Consider the following 21,090-nt stretch of genomic DNA (forward strand, 5'->3'; position numbering starts at 1 on the left):
AAGTAAAACATTTAAGAAATATTCTTCGTTGCGATTACAATATATTAAATACCATACAATTATTAAGAACAAAAAAACATACGCGTAGAAATATTCAGTTTTCTGAGGGATAACAAAGGGGAAATTTGTACGCCACTGATCTATCCCAACTTTTAATGTATGCATTGTATTTAAAATATGTAAGTATTCATATTTTTTTTTGTAAAATTCGCAGTTTTATAATTGTTTCAGATTTATTCAATTTTGTTAACAGCTTTGTTTTAGGGTAAAAAAATAACTCGAAAATAATTCGTTTGTGAATAGAATGGAAGAGATCTTTTTCCTTTATAAAACAATCACGAACTAAATAATCAAATAGATATTCCAAAATGTCCAAATCCTTAGCTTCCTATTTATAGTTTCATCCAGCATCTCCGACACTGGTTGGTATAATTACAGGGTGTTAATGAACTTATGTCAAAAATATAAAGGGATGAAAAAGGAGCAAAAACTAAGAGTTAACTGATGTCACAAACTTGCATCGGAAGTTTGAGGTCATAGAGAAAAAAGATAATTAAAAATGTGTTTAAAACTGTTTTGGAACTGCTGAAATACATGTATTTTATCGCGGCGGGTATTGACGAAAAATTCTATGACACTTTTTACGAGTTTATAGGTTTCTTATGAAGCTGGACTGNATAATTGCGTCATTATCAAGTCACAGGGTGTTTAAGTTTTAAGTTAAAAACATCACAGATTTGCAAATATCCCGAAAAACACCTGACGTAGATCAACAAAACTTTGGTTGGCGCTTTAACTATAAAATAAAGGTTGTATTTCACTAAATTTGTATATACTTTTATCAACCAGTGACGGAGATACCGAGAATCCCAGAATTTCGACGGCACTAAATATTTTGAAAGATCATTTAATTCACAATTCTACTTCAGAGAGAAAAAAATCTCTTCCATATTATTCCTAAACGAATTATTTTTTTAGAATAAAATAAGCTTGCTGTATAGTTGAATAAATAGAAAATAACTCGAAAACTGAGCGTGTTTCGCAAAGTAAAACATTTAAGAAATATTCTTCGTTGCGATTACAATATATTAAATACCATACAATTATTAAGAACAAAAAAACATACGCGTAGAAATATTCAGTTTTCTGAGGGATAACAAAGGGGAAATTTGTACGCCACTGATCTATCCCAACTTTTAATGTATGCATTGTATTTAAAATATGTAAGTATTCATATTTTTTTTTGTAAAATTCGCAGTTTTATAATTGTTTCAGATTTATTCAATTTTGTTAACAGCTTTGTTTTAGGGTAAAAAAATAACTCGAAAATAATTCGTTTGTGAATAGAATGGAAGAGATCTTTTTCCTTTATAAAACAATCACGAACTAAATAATCAAATAGATATTCCAAAATGTCCAAATCCTTAGCTTCCTATTTATAGTTTCATCCAGCATCTCCGACACTGGTTGGTATAATTACAGGGTGTTAATGAACTTATGTCAAAAATATAAAGGGATGAAAAAGGAGCAAAAACTAAGAGTTAACTGATGTCACAAACTTGCATCGGAAGTTTGAGGTCATAGAGAAAAAAGATAATTAAAAATGTGTTTAAAACTGTTTTGGAACTGCTGAAATACATGTATTTTATCGCGGCGGATATTGACAAAAAATTCTATAACACTTTTTACGAGTTTATAGGTTTCTTATGAAGCCGGACTGTATTCGAAAGTCAGTTTGTAATACATTGTTGTAGCGATTGCTGTGCTGTTTTTCGAAAGTACATTTAATAGCCATATTTCCAAGTTTTCTTCTTCTGAAAATGGCGCATTTATTTAGCAATCGCGAATATTATGATTATGATGATATGATTTCGAGTTCTCAAAAGTTGGCTCCTTGCAATGACGTAAGTCAGATTATAAAACTACATTTTACTCAACACAAATCCGTTGGTTCAATTATCGTATTTTGTCCAAAAGATTATCTTGTAGCATTTGGGTCTCTTCAATTAAAGACACCCCGTACAATAGAAATACAGGGCTATTTCAACAGAACAATAGCTGTTGCAACTGAAATATGTAGATATTCACTTTCTGAAACCCAGTTGAACAATTTTATATGTCAAATGTGAATTGAGGAATAACTCGCTTTGGATGTCGCTCGTTGTAAATTAATGGTGCTACATAAGGACCTAAAGCTTGTAGCATTAATATTCCAAATATGAATGGATACAATGCGTTGATCAATAATTTCTTCTGTCAGAAAAAGACTCAGCCTTCTTAACGATAACAGATTGCAATCCGCATTAATTTTTTTCTCTATATCATCACTCCCGTTCAATTTGGAAGCAATGTTAACTGTTTCCTACTTCGTTTAGACCGCTTAAGTTATTGACCAGAGGATTTGCATTGCAAACGAACCGCTATCGTTATCAAAACAGAATCTAGACGGAACGTATCGGCAAAAACGGCCAACGCATAATAAAACCCTTTGTCCACAACAATAGACTTAAAACCCAGCGCCGCAACCACGACGAGAGATAATAAATTATCGCTAGTAGTAACTTACATCTGTACGGATAAAAGAGCTTCTGGAAATTCCGTTGTGGCAGGAACTGCTTAAATGTTTGCTAGACGAACTACTTGTTTGATGCAGATGGGATCCATAGTCCGACGAGAACGAGTCTTTGTTACTCTGAATGGTCTGGAAAACAGAATAAAACGTATCAGGCGGGAGGATAAGTATGGTGGAGAATTTGCAGCTGCATTTTAACTTTAAAGAAAAAGAACTCAATAGCATTTAGTATAAGTTATCCTAGAAAGTAAATGCTGTCACAAGAATCATGAGTGTATGTGTGTGTATAAAATACTCTTCTAGCAGTCTAGTAGACCACATGTTTTAATTCATTTGTGGCGTCGTAATGCAGCACAGTGTTTTAACTACTTGATTTTATGTGAATTATGTTAACTGTATGTGAAACATCAATATTAACTGTACTGAACTTTGCTTAACTTTTACACACAGGCTTCAGTATTTGTGAATTACTGGTTAATTAATTTTATTTATTTTTAATTACACTATGTTTTGTTTTCAGTATAAAGTTGTTAAAAGTGAACAGTAAAATTATTCAAAGATTCACCATATCCAGAGAAAAATGTAATAGATAAATTTTCCTTATTTCTTAAAAATACTATGTACGTTCTCTGTTTCTTAGGTGTTGTATTTCATACATCGATTTGTAAATTTACATTATGTGTAGGTTAAAGAAAATTACAGGATTAATGTGGGTTTACTCTGTGGTGTCAAAGTAACTCATTAGTTATACCATTATCTAATATTTAATTTTACATTAAAATATTTATGAATGAATATGAAAGTTTATTGGATTTAAGTTTGGAGATTTAGTAGTTTGTTTCTCTATTTTACATTTTAATTTTTCTGTATTTTGATTTCTTATTCATGTCGATCACCAACTTACTATNGGAACTGCTTAAATGTTTGCTAGACGAACTACTTGTTTGATGCAGATGGGATCCATAGTCCGACGAGAACGAGTCTTTGTTACTCTGAATGGTCTGGAAAACAGAATAAAACGTATCAGGCGGGAGGATAAGTATGGTGGAGAATTTGCAGCTGCATTTTAACTTTAAAGAAAAAGAACTCAATAGCAGTTAGTATAAGTTATCCTAGAAAGTAGATGCTGTTACAAGAATCATGTATTCACTTAAAGAATTAGAATTAGAAGAATTATGGATAATTCCACACATTGATATATTTTTTTTACATATTTGCAATGTATTTACACCCAAAGAATACAAATGAGTCGTACATCGTAACAATCTAGTGTTGTATTATCGTGTATGTGTGTGTATAGAATACTCTTCTAGCGGTCTAGTAGACCACATGTTTTAATTCATTTGTGGCGTCGTAATGCAGCACAGTGTTTTAACTACTTGATTTTATGTGAATTATGTTAACTGTATATGAAACATCAATATTAACTGTACTGAACTTTGCTTAACTTTTACACACAGGTTTCAGTATTTGTGAATTACTGGTTAATTAATTTTATTTATTTTTAATTACACTATGTTTTGTTTTCAGTATAAAGTTGTTAAAAGTGAACAGTAAAATTATTCAAAGATTCACCATATCCAGAGAAAAATGTAATAGATAAATTTTCCTTATTTCTTAAAAATACTATGTACGTTCTCTGTTTCTTAGGTGTTGTATTTCATACATCGATTTGTAAATTTACATTATGTGTAGGTTAAAGAAAATTACAGGATTAATGTGGGTTTACTCTGTGGTGTCAAAGTAACTCATTAGTTATACCATTATCTAATATGTAATTTTACATAAAATATTTATGAATGAATATGAAAGTTTATTGGATTTAAGTTTGGAGATTTAGTAGTTTGTTTCTCTATTTTACATTTTAATTTTTCTGTATTTTGATTTCTTATTCATGTCGATCACCAACTTACTATTTGCCTCATAAAATAGATTAGATTAGAAAACGGACAAATTAATTTGATATAACACTGTTAGAAACTTAATTTATGAACACTGAACTTTTCGAATGCCAATCACTCAAGATATAATAGGTTAAATAAATTTTACCAAAATGGAAATTGAAGATTTTTTAATCTACTTTCTGAGAAAACTTGTATTTTTTAATAGTCAGATGAGGAAAATTAGTGGCATTCGAAGAAATCGAAAAAAAAAAAAATGAAAAAACCGAGGTTTCAACGGATCCCTGAGAGCAGCCTAATAAATCGAGCGCATTTTCGATATTTTTCCCTAAAAGGTAATATCCCTTTACCTTTTAACATACCACTTGCTAAACCTTTTTATCTTTTTTCTATACATAGTTCTACGATTTTGACACTAAAGTAGTTCCAACCGTTCATAGTGCGCCTGCTAGAGATTGAAAATTCAATGGAATTTGAAATGAATGAATTTTTCCTGTGTTCAGATATTCTGAAAGAAAAACTGTGTGTAAAAAAACAAGTAAGGTACCTAACACTGAAATTGTTGGGAAACAACATTAATGCTACACTGAAAAAAGGATTTATTTGGACTAAATAAATATCGTTTGCCATGAACTAATCCTAGTTTTGGATATTGCCTAGCATATATATTGTGAAAAGTAACTAATAATAAGTTCATAGTTTTGTAATAAATCTTATATGAATGTTCATTTATTTTTAGTGTAATATCACATTTCGCCTCTTTATTATTAATCTACATATTTTAAGATGTAGATGACATAAGATTATTAGAAATATATCTTAGCTTAATGTGAACTAACAGTTTTTCAGTGAAAATAGGTTATTTTAATATTAATAAATGAATGGTTTATAGAAAGTGAATTGTTTTTTTCGCTAAAATTGGACGCATTTCTTTCTTGATTAGTCTCAAAATTATGTACCTTCTCAAATTTAATTAAACTGATAATTAGATAACTTATCTAACTAAGTTTATAATTTTTGAAATGGTACATAGTGTTGAGATCTACTAATAGAGAAGCACATGCGAGTATATACGATACTTTTATTCGAATATTTCATTTTTGTTAAAAATTAATTTTAAGATTTGTATTTTCCGAACTTATTATATACATACATATATCGATCAAAACTACTTGTCATAGTTGTTGACAGTTTAATGATTAAAAATAATTGGCGGATTGTTAAATTGGGTTTTATTATAAATTTATGAAACTACAACAGCAACACTATGTCCTTATTTAAAACTGACTTTTTGACGATTATTACTTGTTTGACCCTAACTTCCACAGTTTTTGCATCCATTTTAATGATGAGTAAACGGAACACAGCACACAGCACTCTGTAACTATATGCACATGTTATATTATGAATATTATCTAAGAACAACAAGAAACACTACCTTTTGATATACTCGTAGTCCATACCGAGGTCCATACTAGCCTACTGAACTACACAATACACTACAGGCACCTTGCATACATAGTCGCCATGATGGCAAAGATACGACTGTCAGGGGAGAACACAACTTGGTCACGTGATTGGAATAATTTTTAAATAATATATTTTACTATTGAATTGATAATAGTTTTAAACTATATAAAAATTTAACTTTTATAACCAGCTGGTTCATATTTAAGAAATTATATATTTGGAATAATTTTCCTTTAAAGTTTAATTGTAACGTTAGGTAGGCCAATATAAAATAATAGTTATTAAATAAAAACGAATATAAATTTGTATTAAAAATTTATTCTTTTAATTTGCCTAACAAATATTCTAAAATCATAAATGGTTATATTAAATCTAATTTGTTAATTATAGACAAATCTGTTGCAAACTGTTTCTTTTTTAATTCAAACAAATCAATTGACTTGTATTGAATGTAACTGGTTTATCTCAATGTAACTAGCATAAATGTAAACTAACTGCATTCAAAACAACCGATTCCCTTAATAGAAAGTAATTGTTTTTTCAGTGTAGCTTTACTGGGAAATTATGTGAGAAAATAAGTTTCCAAGTAAGAAAACACCATTTTGTCATCATTACTCCTCTCATATTCAAGCTCATACATATCAAATTGCTTTTGAAATTTACTAGACAAATTAAATGGTAAATCTGCTTTGTGTACCTATCTTACAAATATAAGTCAGGTAGTTACAGTTTATTAAACCTTAGAAAAATGAAAATTAATACACCTTACATAATTTATAAAGAAAAACAACTCTTTACAATATAAATGACCAGGTATAATGCTGTACACTTTTCCACTGTAATATCATTTTTCGGCGCATGGAAGCACCTCTAATTAAACTACAGAACACAGAACACGATTTATATTTTTCACTATTTACTGCTACACGCCAGGGCTGGCTAGATTTAGGTAATATAAATCACCCGATGTCCAGAGTTTGGAAACACGAGTCTAAATGATTACCATTTATCAATTTTTAATTGAAAATGACATCTAAACAGAAACCATTAATCTTCCAATTATAGGATCCTGTTTTCCGTTCTACGAAAAGCTAAAATAATACTCAAACAAACATTTCACTGGTCACGTAAACACAATATTAATTAAATCCAATCATTGACTTTATAGAAAACTCATTCTTTACATACTTTAAATACTTATAACAATATATCTTTACTAAAAATAGATTTTTGGTTAAACTTTATATCGAATAAAAAAGTTTCTATAACTGTGTGTTGGTAAACGCTTTATTTCCGAGATACAGGGTGCTCAAAATTTACAAACATTGATTTTAAATTATAAAACACAGCGCTGAAGGTAATTATTTGAATAATGTTTGTTATTATTTAAATCTGAACACAAAATAGTTGGTATAGACACATTTGAAGTTTAATTTCAACTGTTTTTTTTTCTGTGATTTATAGGGATTCTGCAAGAGATATGACTCAAACGAATTTTAAAAAAAACTGTTGCTACTTCTGCAAGCAATCAGACGTTTATTAAATTGTATGTGGCAACTTTTCTTGAACACCATGTTTAACATTGCTGTACTTCGTTGCATAATCCCAACCAGTAGTTATAAATCTGTTACAGTAACCTTGCCTTCCTTTGTAACACATTACGTAAATATCGAGAAATATCGCGGACTAGTTTCAGTCCGGAATTATTAAATGAATATTAATGAAATTATAAAACTACTTCCTTACTTTTGTATACGTGAGTGATGCCTTTGAGATCAGTGGTCCATTTCGGGAAGATACTTTGACTAAGTGTTGGCCAGATTTGGAGGACAGAACTTCCTTCTGGTGGTGGTTCGCTGGGCTCTGGAAGGAAAATACATTATTTTGATTTATCTAACATCCTGTTACCGCCACACGTATTCACATTTGACACCAACGCAGCAATTAGAATATTCAAATTCAATGGATGAGGAAGATATAGGTGTATTATTGTATTGAATATATTACGCTCATAATAGAGGGTTTTGAAATTGATGTTAATCACTTCCAGTTAATTTCAGGCTCTTTAAGACCGCTGTGAAAAACATTTTCAACTGTCGATTCACAGAATTTATGTAATACCTATTGGCACTTTTTTATTTCCTACTTACAGAACAATGACATCCTTTTCAATTAATTTTTTTCGATTGTTTTGTGTAAAAAAAAACTGGATACAAAATGCTTCAGTATAAAATTTAGTACCGTAAAGTAAACTACAAATAATTTAATGAAAACTATAACAATAATAGAACACATCCCTTGACGTGTACAGATAATATCTGTTAAATAAGAAACAACCGTTGGATTCGAACTGAAGTATCATGATTTAATAATGCAATAAATTTCAAAGAGAACAGTTATTACGAAGTCTTAAAACTATGCACTTTGGGCAAAGAAATTTTAACAAAGTTAATGGCACACTTATCTCAGTGTATGCAGATGCCGAGGAACAAACTAGGTCAGCAGTTTCTCCATCCAGAATGAATATGTAATGTAAGTAGGTAATTCTGTTGGAGATGAAGTAACATTTTTGATTCGACGACTCAACAGATCGTAAATCAAGACTATCCCCGACAGTTTGAGAAAGGTATTTAACGGGGATGAAAAATTTTCAACGCGAATAATAATAAAACTATTTACAGAGACCGAAAATGGTAATAGTAGTTATGTGGTAATTTATTTCATGTTGTGTTGTTGGTATTTAAATAAAATTTATATATGTCGGCATCACTCTTATAACCGCTTATGAATTCGTAGCCACTCGAGGAACTGCCACCGTCGATGGAGTGTTGAAGGGATTATTTTTGTTTATGTTACAGAAATATTTAGAGTACCAAATTGTTATCTTTTCAGGGTTAAATTCTAGTCTGTGTGTGAAAGACCATCATTTTCCAATTTCTGTGGTTATATTTGGTAAAAAGTAAACAGATAGGATAGGAACGCGCAAAGGAAATGCCCCTGTTGATAACTTGTGTATTTCTTAACTGCTTCAAAACTCGAAAGTGTGGATAATATTATATAGAAAGGTATTTTTATTTCAAATTAACAGACTTAATCGTTTTCGAGATATTTGGGACTAAATAAATGTACATGAAATAAAAATAATAATAATTTAATTTATTTAACAAAAAATCCCTTTATCAGTTTCCTACATCTCTATATTATATATTGGTTGATAGCCCAGGGATTTAAAGCGTCAGTTCTTAAATTGCTGATGGTGACAGAGAGGGTTTGAACCCCGCGACCAGCCGGCCATAGATCACTTGTACTTGTAGACCAAAGTTGGTTAGGTCAATATGAGAGGCCAATACCAGACAGAGTTTAATGTTTCTATAATTAAAAGTCCCTCATTAAGCAATTCTTGGGCGCAAATGTTATCTGCCAAATAATAATATGTTATCCCTTCCACCGCACAAATTTTAGACCTCTGGGTCTACCACTTGAGAATGATTTTTTGTTCACCAATATATTGTATTGAATTAAAATATCAAGTTAAAAATGTCTGATATATATTATATAATATATACAGGGTGTTTCAGGCAGAAGTCGACAAACTTCAAGAAAAAGGCTTATTTGACTCACACATACTCAAGACTAAGACCAATTTTAATAGGTACTATATTTTTTTAGATTTTATGAGGAACTTATCTTCCTAAAGTTTATTGACAAAATCCAGAAGCACCCTTCCGAAAAATCAATTTTGCCATGAAACTAGAAGAGTTAGGAAAAAAGTGAATGTACAATTTTTGTCAATAAAAAACTGTTCTATCTAAAAACAGCATCATTTTTTTCATAATTTAATGAGTCTGAGTCCCCATAACTCCGCCACGGGTTGCTTGCGGGACTTCTACTTCTATGGAAAAATGGTATCTTATAAGAAGATTTGTCATGCTAAATTTGTCTTAAATAGCCTTCTTCATTTAGAAGTTATTTAAAAAATTCGATTTTTTTTTTAATTTTTAACGCCCTATATTTCGAAAATGAAGCGTCTGGAAAAAAATTTATACTTGATTTTTTTCTTATTTTTTTTATGAGGAATATCTCCTTAAAGTTTGTCGATTTAATCCTGAAACACCCTGTATAATTGTTAAACAAATGTATTAGTTACTACAAAAAAACGGCTAAAAATCGCATTTTCTAAAAACTCATATTTCTTTAAAATGAAAAAAGATTCTTTTACGAAACTTTCAGAATATGTACTCCTTGGCAAGTAGAATAGGTACATTTTTGTAAAATAAAGTATTAGTATAAAGTATGCAAAGTATTTGATGGTGTTTGCAAAAATTCAGTTTTTCGAAAAAATGATATTTTTTTCAAGTTTCAATAAATCATAAGTAATGCAATTACGTGACCCATCTTGGACTTAAAATTTTCTCTAAGAATTGTACTTTCCTGTCCAATTGTGCGTGTATTGCAAAATAATTGGAAATATGCGAAAAATCTACCGAAACTTTGACTTTTTCAAAAAAAAAATTTTTTTCTCGGTTTCTGTTGGTTTCTATCTTGCAATACACGCACAATTTGCAGAGGAAAGTACAACTCTTAGAAAAAATTTTAAGCCCAAGATGGGTTACATAAGTGCATTACTGTATGTTTTATTGAAACCTGAAAAAATTTAATTTTTTTCGAAAATCTCAATTTTAGCAAAAACTATCATCAAATATTTTCAAATTTTACAAAAATATCCTTATTCTACTAGCCAAGGACTACATATTCTGAAAATTTCGTAAAAAAAATCTTTTTTCTTTTCAAAAGATATAGAAGTTTTAAGAAAATGTGATTTTTAGCTGTTTTTTTTTTCAATAACTAATGCATTTGTTTATCAATTGTCATCAGGCTGGGCTCAAAATTTATAAAAAGTTCTACAAAATTGAAACTAAATTTTGGCTTGTGAAAATACACTTTGTTAAAAATAAATAATAAATAAAAAACTGATAACCTTACTGATAGATCTCCTAACTGAAATCACAATCTCACCTTAAGAATACAGAACTGAGAGTCCATTTATGAAGGAACAATATTAAAAATAAGGATGGAATTGTCTGACCCTAAAAAATAAACCAGACAGAGAGATTTGGTACTCATACCTTCCGCTTAACTGTACTCGCGTCAAATTTACTCATAGATCAACCACCCACTGTGCTACGCGGAGGAGTTAATCTCGCTTTGTCCCCCAGTTGCATCCGTACGACAGTTCTCAAATTATCCCATAAACAAAGCGAGAGCTCACACGTGTGACACACACTCATGAACCCGTCCTGACCCAAAAATTCCAACGCTTTACTATTTGGTAAAATTCCTCTGGAGTAAACAAAGCGGGAGCAAAACTCGAAACACATGTGCGCTATTAATAGTGACAAGTTCATAAAAACTTCGGGTGCACTTCATTATTTGGGGCAACTTCAAGTGCCTGATAAGAGAGCTCTTTCGGGTTTGGCGTAGAAAACGTGTATTGCAAGTCAAGGACTCTCTGTATAGGGCGTTGAAAGCTTCAAGCACATAATGTATAGTCGTGGGATACGACGTACAATCCATTGTTAACTTGTCTTGATTTTTTTTTTCGAGTTTACGTCGGACTGAAATAGAAACCTTTCTAGTTAATAGACGGAAAACTTTAATATTTTTAGCAGCGTTTTGCATTGAACACTCTACAGTGTTGGGGTATATTTAGCGCGTATTTTAATCCTGAAACGTGGATAGTGTTCAATATCGCAGTTTCTGTGTGGATGTAACTCATACGCAATTTTATTCCGATGGAAATGTTGCAAGGAAACACGTTTTAGCGTCGTCGTTCAGACTTTATCTCAAAAACAGATAAATATGTATACAACAACAAATCTTTAGTTCGCGGATTTGTTTACCACTTCAGGATATTTTATCCATAAGCATCTTAAGAGATATTTAATGAGGTATATCGGGGTCCGAGGGAAGTGAGGAGCGCAGGGGGTCCTATGCTTTTCTTATGGGACTAAAGCCCGCTGCCAATTTGAAAAAATTAAATTCTATCGAAATTATTTCCGATAAACATTATCTATATGGCAAAGAAATCTACTCATGTGCACATAGCATACATATTGACTAATTAATAACATAAAAATATCATATTTAAGTAGTTTTTAATTATATTTAATGAACGCATAAAGACTATGTAGATGTGGCAACAGCGCTAATAATTGACTAGCAGTTGTACACACTGCGAACCTACAGACCTTGGACATCGGAGATATTGCGCGTCAAATTCGGGTAAAGATACGCGTTCAAAAATGTATTGAGTGTAAACTATGTACAATATAATTATTATATATAGCAAATATATCGTATTATCCTCGCGAAGATTTGTATCCTTTATTTAAAATCCGTAAATTATGTGAACTGGTAAAACAACGAGAATTATGTTAATTTAGTTCTAAAGAAATGAAATGACACTCGCGCCCATCTCTCGTCCAAGTCGAAGAAAATGTTGGATACAATTTTGAAGGTTCCGTGATGGAAATTACATTATTACTCACTGTTGTGTTTTTAAACTCTATTTCAGTAATGTTACAAAAGTTTTGCAACTATAACTAATTTTTTAAATATAAAGTTTGCTGTGAAATATTTACGTTCCTTTGTTATTCCGTACAAATGCTTTTATCTCAAGTATTACTAATTATATTAATCAAGTAAAGAAAACTTTATGTAACCCTAAATATTGCTGGGTAATGATTACGATGTTTTTATAAACCATTAAATATATTAAAAGGATTTATCAACTGTATCTTTTATTCCAATAAATATATCACAGCTTCCTAGTATTTTTTAATTAATCTAGTTTTTTAAAAACATTACAAAAAATCATCTGTTATGGATAATTTATTGTTGGCAACAATGTACATGGGATTTAGGAAAAATGTATATGTTTGAAATCAATTTCGTTTTTATCAAGTCTTTCAAATGTATTCCCTCCTTGATGTCAGCTGATTGCGACGTTGCCACATTAATCCTCAAGTCAGACAGAATTGCAATTATTGGTTTCTGTTTTCTAATTAATACAGCTGTACTATGTTTAAAACTTACATTAGTTTTACATCAAAAATAAGATAACACTGTGTACCTACTATCTATGGAAAAGTTTTGTTTCACAATTTCTACATTTTTTTCTCAGTTATGGGCAAAAAAGACCGTCCATCTTCGCCATATAAACCTATGTTAAAATGAACAACTTTCAACAACAATATCTTAAAATCTAGATTCAAAAAAATTTAAAAAAAATATGACGCTGGGTAATACGCTATATAAATTTCAAGTACATCTGTGCATTTGAGTAAACCCGATATACCTCCTTAAAACATAGTGTTTTCATTAATAGGAACTTTTTTATTACTTTATGATATTGAACCAGTCATTAAAGTTTGTCAGCGTATTACACATTCTGCGTAGAACATAAAAAGGGCTTTAGTACGAAAATATGCTATCTCAGATTTCGGTTGGAAAACATGCTATCTCAAATTTCGATTGGAAAACATGCTATCTCAAATTAAGCTGGGAAAACATGCTAGTTCAAATCTTAAATATTCCTTACTTTTTGAGAAACATATTATATAAGTTGATTATAAATGCACGGTTTCAATATTTCTAGTCAAACTGAGATAGCATGTTTTTGCTTAAAGATCTGAACTAGCATGTTTTCCAAGCTTAATTTGAGATAGCATGTCTTCCAAGCGAATCTGAGATAACATGTTGTCGTACTAAAGCGTCGATATATAGAACTGATGATATTTCTATGGTTTCCTGATTTCTATAAATCAAACTAAAAACACTTGCTGGTAAAGATAAATAAAGATCAGATTGCTTTTTTTGATGTCGGACTTGCCAAATATAACTTTTGATTGATTTACTGGAAATACATGTTTATTGATAATTTACAGCTTGTTTCCAAAGAAAACCAATCTAAAAGTTTATTTATTCTACGATTCCCAGGATACTGTTGTTGATTGTCTACGTGAACGAAATATGGTACTAAAAACAAGTAATGTTCCCTTGCAACAAAATTTTTAATGAATTTATGAGGAACCGATGAATTGTCGTTATTTGACTATTACAGAAAGAGAGGATGAATACGATAACAGCAATTTCTGTCCAAACTGTCACTTGTGTTGTTCATTTGTTTGATTTATACATAATAGGGAGCTTTTCAACTTTTTAACTACATCATAAGATGAAAATATGTTAAAAAGTGTTGCATTTTTTCATTTTTCATTTTGATCTCATTTAAATCAAACAGTAATTTCTAGAATATTTCAGTCTATCGCCCTTCTTCCATATTTTTATGAGCAATTTCTTCGGTGTATGTAGTCGGATTCATCTACTAAATTGACGGATATAAACAAGGCTAATTTATGATAAACTAATGTTTATTTGCAAACTGAAATTGACGCATAGAACTGTGATTAGAAATGCCAGATATTAGTAATTACTGTCCTATAAATCGAGAAGGTTATCTTAACAACTTACGTCAAATCCATAAAATGTTAATTGATTTTCCAGTTATCGCAATTTTCAAATAATGTCGTTTTAGCTGGTGCTTTAGGTGTATATATTACTCAAACGATCAATCATCTAATCCGTGACAAATTGCTCAATCTGGCAACCATGATTTCCTTACTGATTCAAGTTTCCAAAATCCACCTTCCTTTCGCTGTAGAATCATAAGTTAAAGAGATATCGATAACAAAAGAAAGGTTACTTTTTATTCAATAGCCGATAGCTCTATGAAAAATAATAGCACAGAAAATAAAAAAAAGCTAATTGAAGCTGAAGGATCAGGCTAAATGACACTGGCATTGATTAAGCCAGAAAAAGATTTTCTGAGCTCATGGGCAGTTTTGAAAAAAACAGTCAAATTTTTCGTTGCATTATTTCTTTTGATTGCGCCGAGAGTGGTACTCAAAAAATTTTTTTATTTCAGGATTTCAAAGCTAGAATCTTCAAGCTTTAAGATGCTTTTTTGTTTCTTCGATACGAACATTATTCACGAAGTTACAGCCTTTCTAAAATCACTAAAAAACTTTGGAAATTTTTCTGCTCTCTCAATTTTATTGCCGAAAATATATTTAGTGATTTTGGTATATTTCTCGGTTAGTGACGGCAAACGTGTAAAACAAAACTTCAGGTTGAAATAAAAAAAAATCTTTACAAAATGTACGTACATCTGTCCCATTTTCATAAAAAAAAACACCGAAAAAGATTTAAACTTACTGTCGACCATTGTTTTATTCCTCTGTAGATTGGGTAATAGCTTTAGGGTTCACGTAGGCATCAAACGGAGGACACCTTCAATTTCCTACCCTTCGTAACGACACCCGCGGTGGCAAAAAACGACTAAAAGCCCGTCTGCGAAGACCCTCATATCACCCTTTTTTCATCGCCAGGATGAAAATATTACGGCTTCCCAGAGTAAGGGTTCGGCGTAAATAATGAGGAACTGTGGACGGGTAAAAATAGCCTGTGAAATGTCTATAAATACGGATCTTTTTGTCAGGTAGGCAGTTCAAAGAGCGATGCCACCCTTTGTTCGGCGGAATCTCTAAAATTAAGCGCAGAAGACGGTTTCCCATTGCTTTTGTAATTTTAAATGAGCCAGTACGTGGGCGTATACCATATCAGTTTTGATTGATACAAAAGTGTGGGTAAAGTAGAGTGAAAGAGCACGGTTTGAGCAGATGTCAGAGTTAAAGAAGCTTGAACCTATGCTATTGTAAATTCATCGTTATTTCAGATATTCGTTGATGATTTGTTAAATTTAAAAAGTTTTACAGAGTGTTTCCTAGAACTATGTAATTAAATAAATATACGATATAAGTCTAATTTCTAAACTGCTTCAGATATTTTTAATGAATTTGGATAATGCTTTTAGTATATTAACAGGTATTAAATAACAAATTTCTCATAGTCATTACTAAACAGTCCCACAAAAAAAGAAAAGTGGCCTGTTGCCCCATTACCCTTCATTTTTTTTTGGGAGAAAACGCCCTTAAATACAGCAAATAAAGTTATATTTTTTAAAACAAGAGGAAGGCCAACTTCATCTTTCATCATAAAGCTTTGGACAAAGATGGCGACTGTTTTGAACACTGAAAGAAGGTATTTTCGATGGTCCTCAGATCCGTACCGTGTTCAGAGACGACAAATTCGTCAAAAAAATGAATGATACTGAAAGAGCAGCACGGCTAAAGTCACTTAGAATTTCTTGGGAAATCAGGAGAGTGAGGAATACCAGAATTTAGTTGAGGAATTGATGCAAAACTTCAAGTTGCTTGATGAACTTGAAATTGCAATTTCCTAGACACTCACCTTGACTACCTTCCAGAGAACCTCGAAGACTACAGCGAAGAACAGGGTGAACAGTTTCACCATGTTATCAAAGAAATAGAACGTCGATATCAAGGAATGTGAGATATTAATATGATGACAGATTTCTCTTGGATGCTTCGAAGCAAAAATTTGCCAGAAACACAGACAAGAGAAGATGCGTAGATCGATTGAAGATAAAAGAGTTCGTCATAAAAGGAAAAAGGAGTAAAAGAAACAATTTTTTATCCGGAAACGATGATCACATCTTCAAATACCCTTATCTCTTTTCGCGGGCAGCAAATGGCTCAAGTTTTATCTATCTTTGGGAAGGAAAGTCCCAGATATCAGGGTTATTTGCAAGATATAAAAGTAATGGAGGGTGACATAGTAATTTCAACTTCGGATTCGGTTTCAGCTTGTCGAAATACACATGGTCCTGCAGTAACTTCTATTTTCTTTTTACAATTAAGTGTTCCAAACGCTATACCCCCCTAAAGTGGGATTTTCCATATATAAGGGCGGTTTTTTGGCAATTTAAAAAAAATTGGGAGATAATGGATCAATTCTGATCCGGATCCGGATTCAGCATATCAAAATACGTATAAACATGACCCTGCAGTCATTTTTAGTCAGTTTCTACAATTATATCTAATGCTGATTCCTCCAAAGCGAGATTACAGGTATTTTCTTCTACACTTTGGAACAGACCACTTTTCTTTTTTTATGGAACTGTGCAACTAATAAATTTAAAAAATATATACTGCTATATATAATAATACAAACAAAATAAGTCCTCACATGCTTCATTTTATGTTCTTCACAATTTGTCTCTAAACATTTTTTCTAAAATGAGAGTAAAGATAATTATTTTAACCATTATCAGGGCCACTTATCCAAATGGTGGAACGGCTAATATGGTTTTTGGTATTATAGACAGAAATTGTTTCGATGCTAGACGAATTCACGCTGAAAGGTTTCCTAATCGTCTCCGAAACCGACTTTCAGGAACATTTTCCAACGACTTTCAGAGTCAGGGTCATTTAAGGAAGCCCCAAATGCAGGACAACCTGGGCGTTAAAGCACCCGAATTGGAAGAAGCCATATTAAATAATTGTGAAGAAGACCCTCACATAAGGCCGGAAAACTTGCTATAAATTTTAAGGTAATTAAGGTAATATCTCTTTACCTTTTACATGTTGTTAGGTATATAGTGAACTGTGAATTACTTCAGGTTGCACTAACAATGGGGGTTTCTGGTGCCTGTCGATGCTGCGAATTGACAAATTTGTGACGTACAGGACGTTGGCAGTTACCTACTTCTTTCAATACCTGACACCAAGGCGGGCATTTCAAGAAAATTTACAATTAAAGAAGAAGGATTTTGCGTGAATACTATTGAAATATGGAGAAAATATATTTCACTGCGCCCAATTCGCCTAACACAAGACATATTTCTTTTAAGATATATCAATCAAAAATGTAGTTCTCGGACTGTTGGAATCAACAGATTGGCGAAGGTACTCTCAATAGTTGCTTCATTCCTGAATATTGCAAATCGAGAAAAACTGGCCATTGTATGAGGCGCACTTCAACAACTTTATCGGCCAATAAAGGTGCTGATCTTACAACCATCAAACGGCATGGTGGATGGAAGAGCTCCTCTGTAGCAGAAAGTTATGTTGAGGAGTCTATATCTAACAAACTTGAGGAAAGTCCAAGGAAAGTATAACTATTCCTTACAAGAAGAGACATCCGTAACTTGTGCAAATTCTTCACAAACTTCGGCGGACGTTATGCGTTCTGAAAATGATGTCAACAATGCTAAAAGGGTTGTTATTGACGGAAAGGAAGTTAAATGTGATAAAACAAAAAACAAAATGTCTATTACTATAAATGTATATATTAATGTTAATAAGTAAATAAATTAAAATTAATTTATTATAGGTATATTATTTTTCCATTATTCTAATAGTGAATTAAAGTTATTTTATTCCACTAGTGGATAAAGTATCACTTTAGACGGTTCATATGTGTGGATAAAAGTCCGGTTGTGGATAAAAAATAATGTTTAAACTATGAAAAATAAAACGTTCATGTAGTAAAACATTTTAGTGTTAATATTATACATTTTTAAAAGCTAATTATTCCACGATCAATGGCAGTGTCGCATTTTGCGTGGTATCTTCCGTCCAATAAATATTATGATTAAATTTTACCTTCACATTCTAAATAGATCTAAAAATAGACCACAAGTTTATTATGCTTGGCCTAATAATATCCGTTGGTGTGCAGTTCTAAAATTATTCAAATTAGAAAGTTTTTAGTTTCCAGGATGGTATCACCTTTCGTTCATTTGGCTTAAAATGCCATTAAATGATAGTGATTTATGATTAAATACGTAACACACGAAATGGGACATCGCGTTTATTTAGTGACATTAGGAAACATATTTTTTCTATAAAATGAGACTAATCATTAAGATTTCGGAAAATGATAATCACAAAATGAATAATATATAACAAACGAACTTTATCGCTATAATAGCAGCGATGATATTAATCACGTTGATAGTATACAAGGTCTACTCAGAAAATAACTTTATTCTCGTCTCCTTCAAAATACTCCCCTCTCCTATTCCTACACATTTCTTATTTCCTCAAAAACGGTACACGATATCGACTGATATACCGTATACCTTTTTTTATCAAAGTGAGAAAGATAAATGTCAAATTTGGCAACGCTGTCAAAGATGTATAAATTTAAATGGATAATTTCGCCTGCTCCTGTATAATCCTGGCATATTGAATATCAGTTTAAGTTTCGAAATGACCATTACCATGAGTAACTGTAATTGCCCAAATTTTTTTATGAAGTACTACAACTATTTTGACCTCCCCTGTATACCCCTTCATTTTTGACATGAGCTTTCCGGATACCCTGTATATTTAGTAGAAATAATTATAGTAATTAAATAACTGTGAAAATTTTTCAAAAACCATTTCGTATTCAGTTTACTGTAAGAAAAAAAAATGTAATCGAACCCATTATTGTTGTATTTTGAAAGGTAAACACATGATCAATAGAAAAAGTATTTCAACCTTAAAGAAATAACGCCCAAATGATGTTTTGGTGGGCAAGCAGTGAAGTGTGAACGAATTCTATTGTTATGCTTAGAACTCCAGGATGTTTGTTGTAATAAAATAGTAACAAATGAACTGTTCATCCATTGATAAAAAAAAAGAATAAAGGTGGGTACCAAATCATTGAACTTTGGGAAATTTGAAAACAATGGAATAAAGAAACGTGCACAAACAACTTCAAACTGTTAGTAAAAACCAGTTAATCATCTCAGTGATAGAATTGTTTGATCTGATGTCAATTTATTCACCAAAACGATCTCTCTGGAAAATTTATTCTGAATAATCGTAAAAATGTTATCAAGCTTTTCTACAAAATAATCTGTTCTTCGAAAAAATGTACAGCAAAACATTTTCCCAGATAGAGATTAAAAACTATTTGCTCCAGATATGACATAATTTCGTTGCAATCAATTTTATTTTAATAGCTCTTGATACGAAGTAGTCATATAAATAATTTTATCACGCTCGCATACCTAGTTAAATAATTCAAAGGATAAAACTACGTACGATCTAATCTATGCAATGACGTGTTATACGGATATCAGTCCGCATAAAGAAAGTGATTTTCCACAAGAACTGTACGCACACATGTTGTACATAGCGAGGCATGCAATGTCTATTTTAGCGGAATAAATGTCATGTCAGTGCTAGGGAACACTCCCAACAGGAACAAGTTCTTAGATCATGTGGGACGATGATTCGGTGCGTAACTTCCGTTTATTTCGTTCAACAGATGTAGATATATTTAATAAATTCAATGTGGTACTAATTTGTAATCCAATCCCATTTGTTTGGGTAGCCGTCATGTTTTAATAGCACTTTGATAGATTGTGGACGGCATATTTCTTGATTGGAAAATCTTAGGTGCCAGCAATATTAATCTGTACTAATACAGACAATAGTAAAGCGATTAATAATTAAAACTGTAGGATTAGATATGTTTAGATGTATTTAGTTTGAAATCTTTGTGTTTCTATTTGAATTGTCAACAATAATTTAATCAAATATGCAATCAATGTTATCAAAAAGCTTCAGAGGGTAGAGTCTAGTGGATTTTAGTCTGGGGAACGAGCGGGACAAAGAAAAGGTGCATCTGCAACTCTACTAAGCTATTTTTGTGGAAAATGTTGGTGTCACCATCTTCTAACTGCCTTTGTAAAACGAGATGGAGTCATATCATTCATGAATACCATGTCATTGCGTCTTTCTAATGGAATATCACTTTCATGTTTTCAAAACTAATAAACAATTTTGGATACTTAATAAGTTAGAACACAAACGTCAAAGTTTTGCTTGAATTGTTTGACGACTACGTCGACAATGCAATATTACTCTGCAGCTACGCAAGCCTGACTTTTAATTCAATTTCTCGTAAACGGTTCTCTTTACCGTTTTTCGGACAAATACATTTTTTATGTCGAAAGTTAAGAAAATTAATTTTATGTAGACGATTGTGACCAAAAGACGAAAATAAAAAATGGAATCTACCTCCCGTAACTAACCCTAAAAGGTGATTTTCATCATACAATAAACTCAATAACAGAATATTCTTAAAAGTCCTCAAAATTTCAAGTTGGAACCGATTGAAAGTTATAACCAAAAAGTGGTTTTCACCCTTCTTCGAGTAGTCGTATCT

General features: G+C 31.5%; 1 protein-coding gene across 2 annotated transcripts in view; it reads right to left on the bottom strand.

Moving 5' to 3' along the window:
- LOC108907217 (dual specificity tyrosine-phosphorylation-regulated kinase 4) overlaps positions 1-21,090 on the bottom strand; it is a 151,018-nt gene that overhangs the window by 77,040 nt on the left and 52,888 nt on the right. For both annotated transcript variants that reach the window (XM_018710794.1, XM_018710793.2), the window contains exons 2-4: positions 7,690-7,806; positions 3,495-3,573; positions 2,567-2,622 (exon numbers count right to left, since the gene is read on the bottom strand). In XM_018710794.1, coding sequence (XP_018566310.1) covers positions 2,567-2,622; positions 3,495-3,573; positions 7,690-7,806 — 252 coding nt within the window. The remainder of the gene's footprint in view (positions 1-2,566; positions 2,623-3,494; positions 3,574-7,689; positions 7,807-21,090) is intronic.

Source organism: Anoplophora glabripennis, unplaced genomic scaffold (assembly GCF_000390285.2).
Source record: "Anoplophora glabripennis isolate ALB-LARVAE unplaced genomic scaffold, Agla_2.0 scaffold303, whole genome shotgun sequence".
Lineage (NCBI taxonomy): Eukaryota > Metazoa > Arthropoda > Insecta > Coleoptera > Cerambycidae > Anoplophora > Anoplophora glabripennis.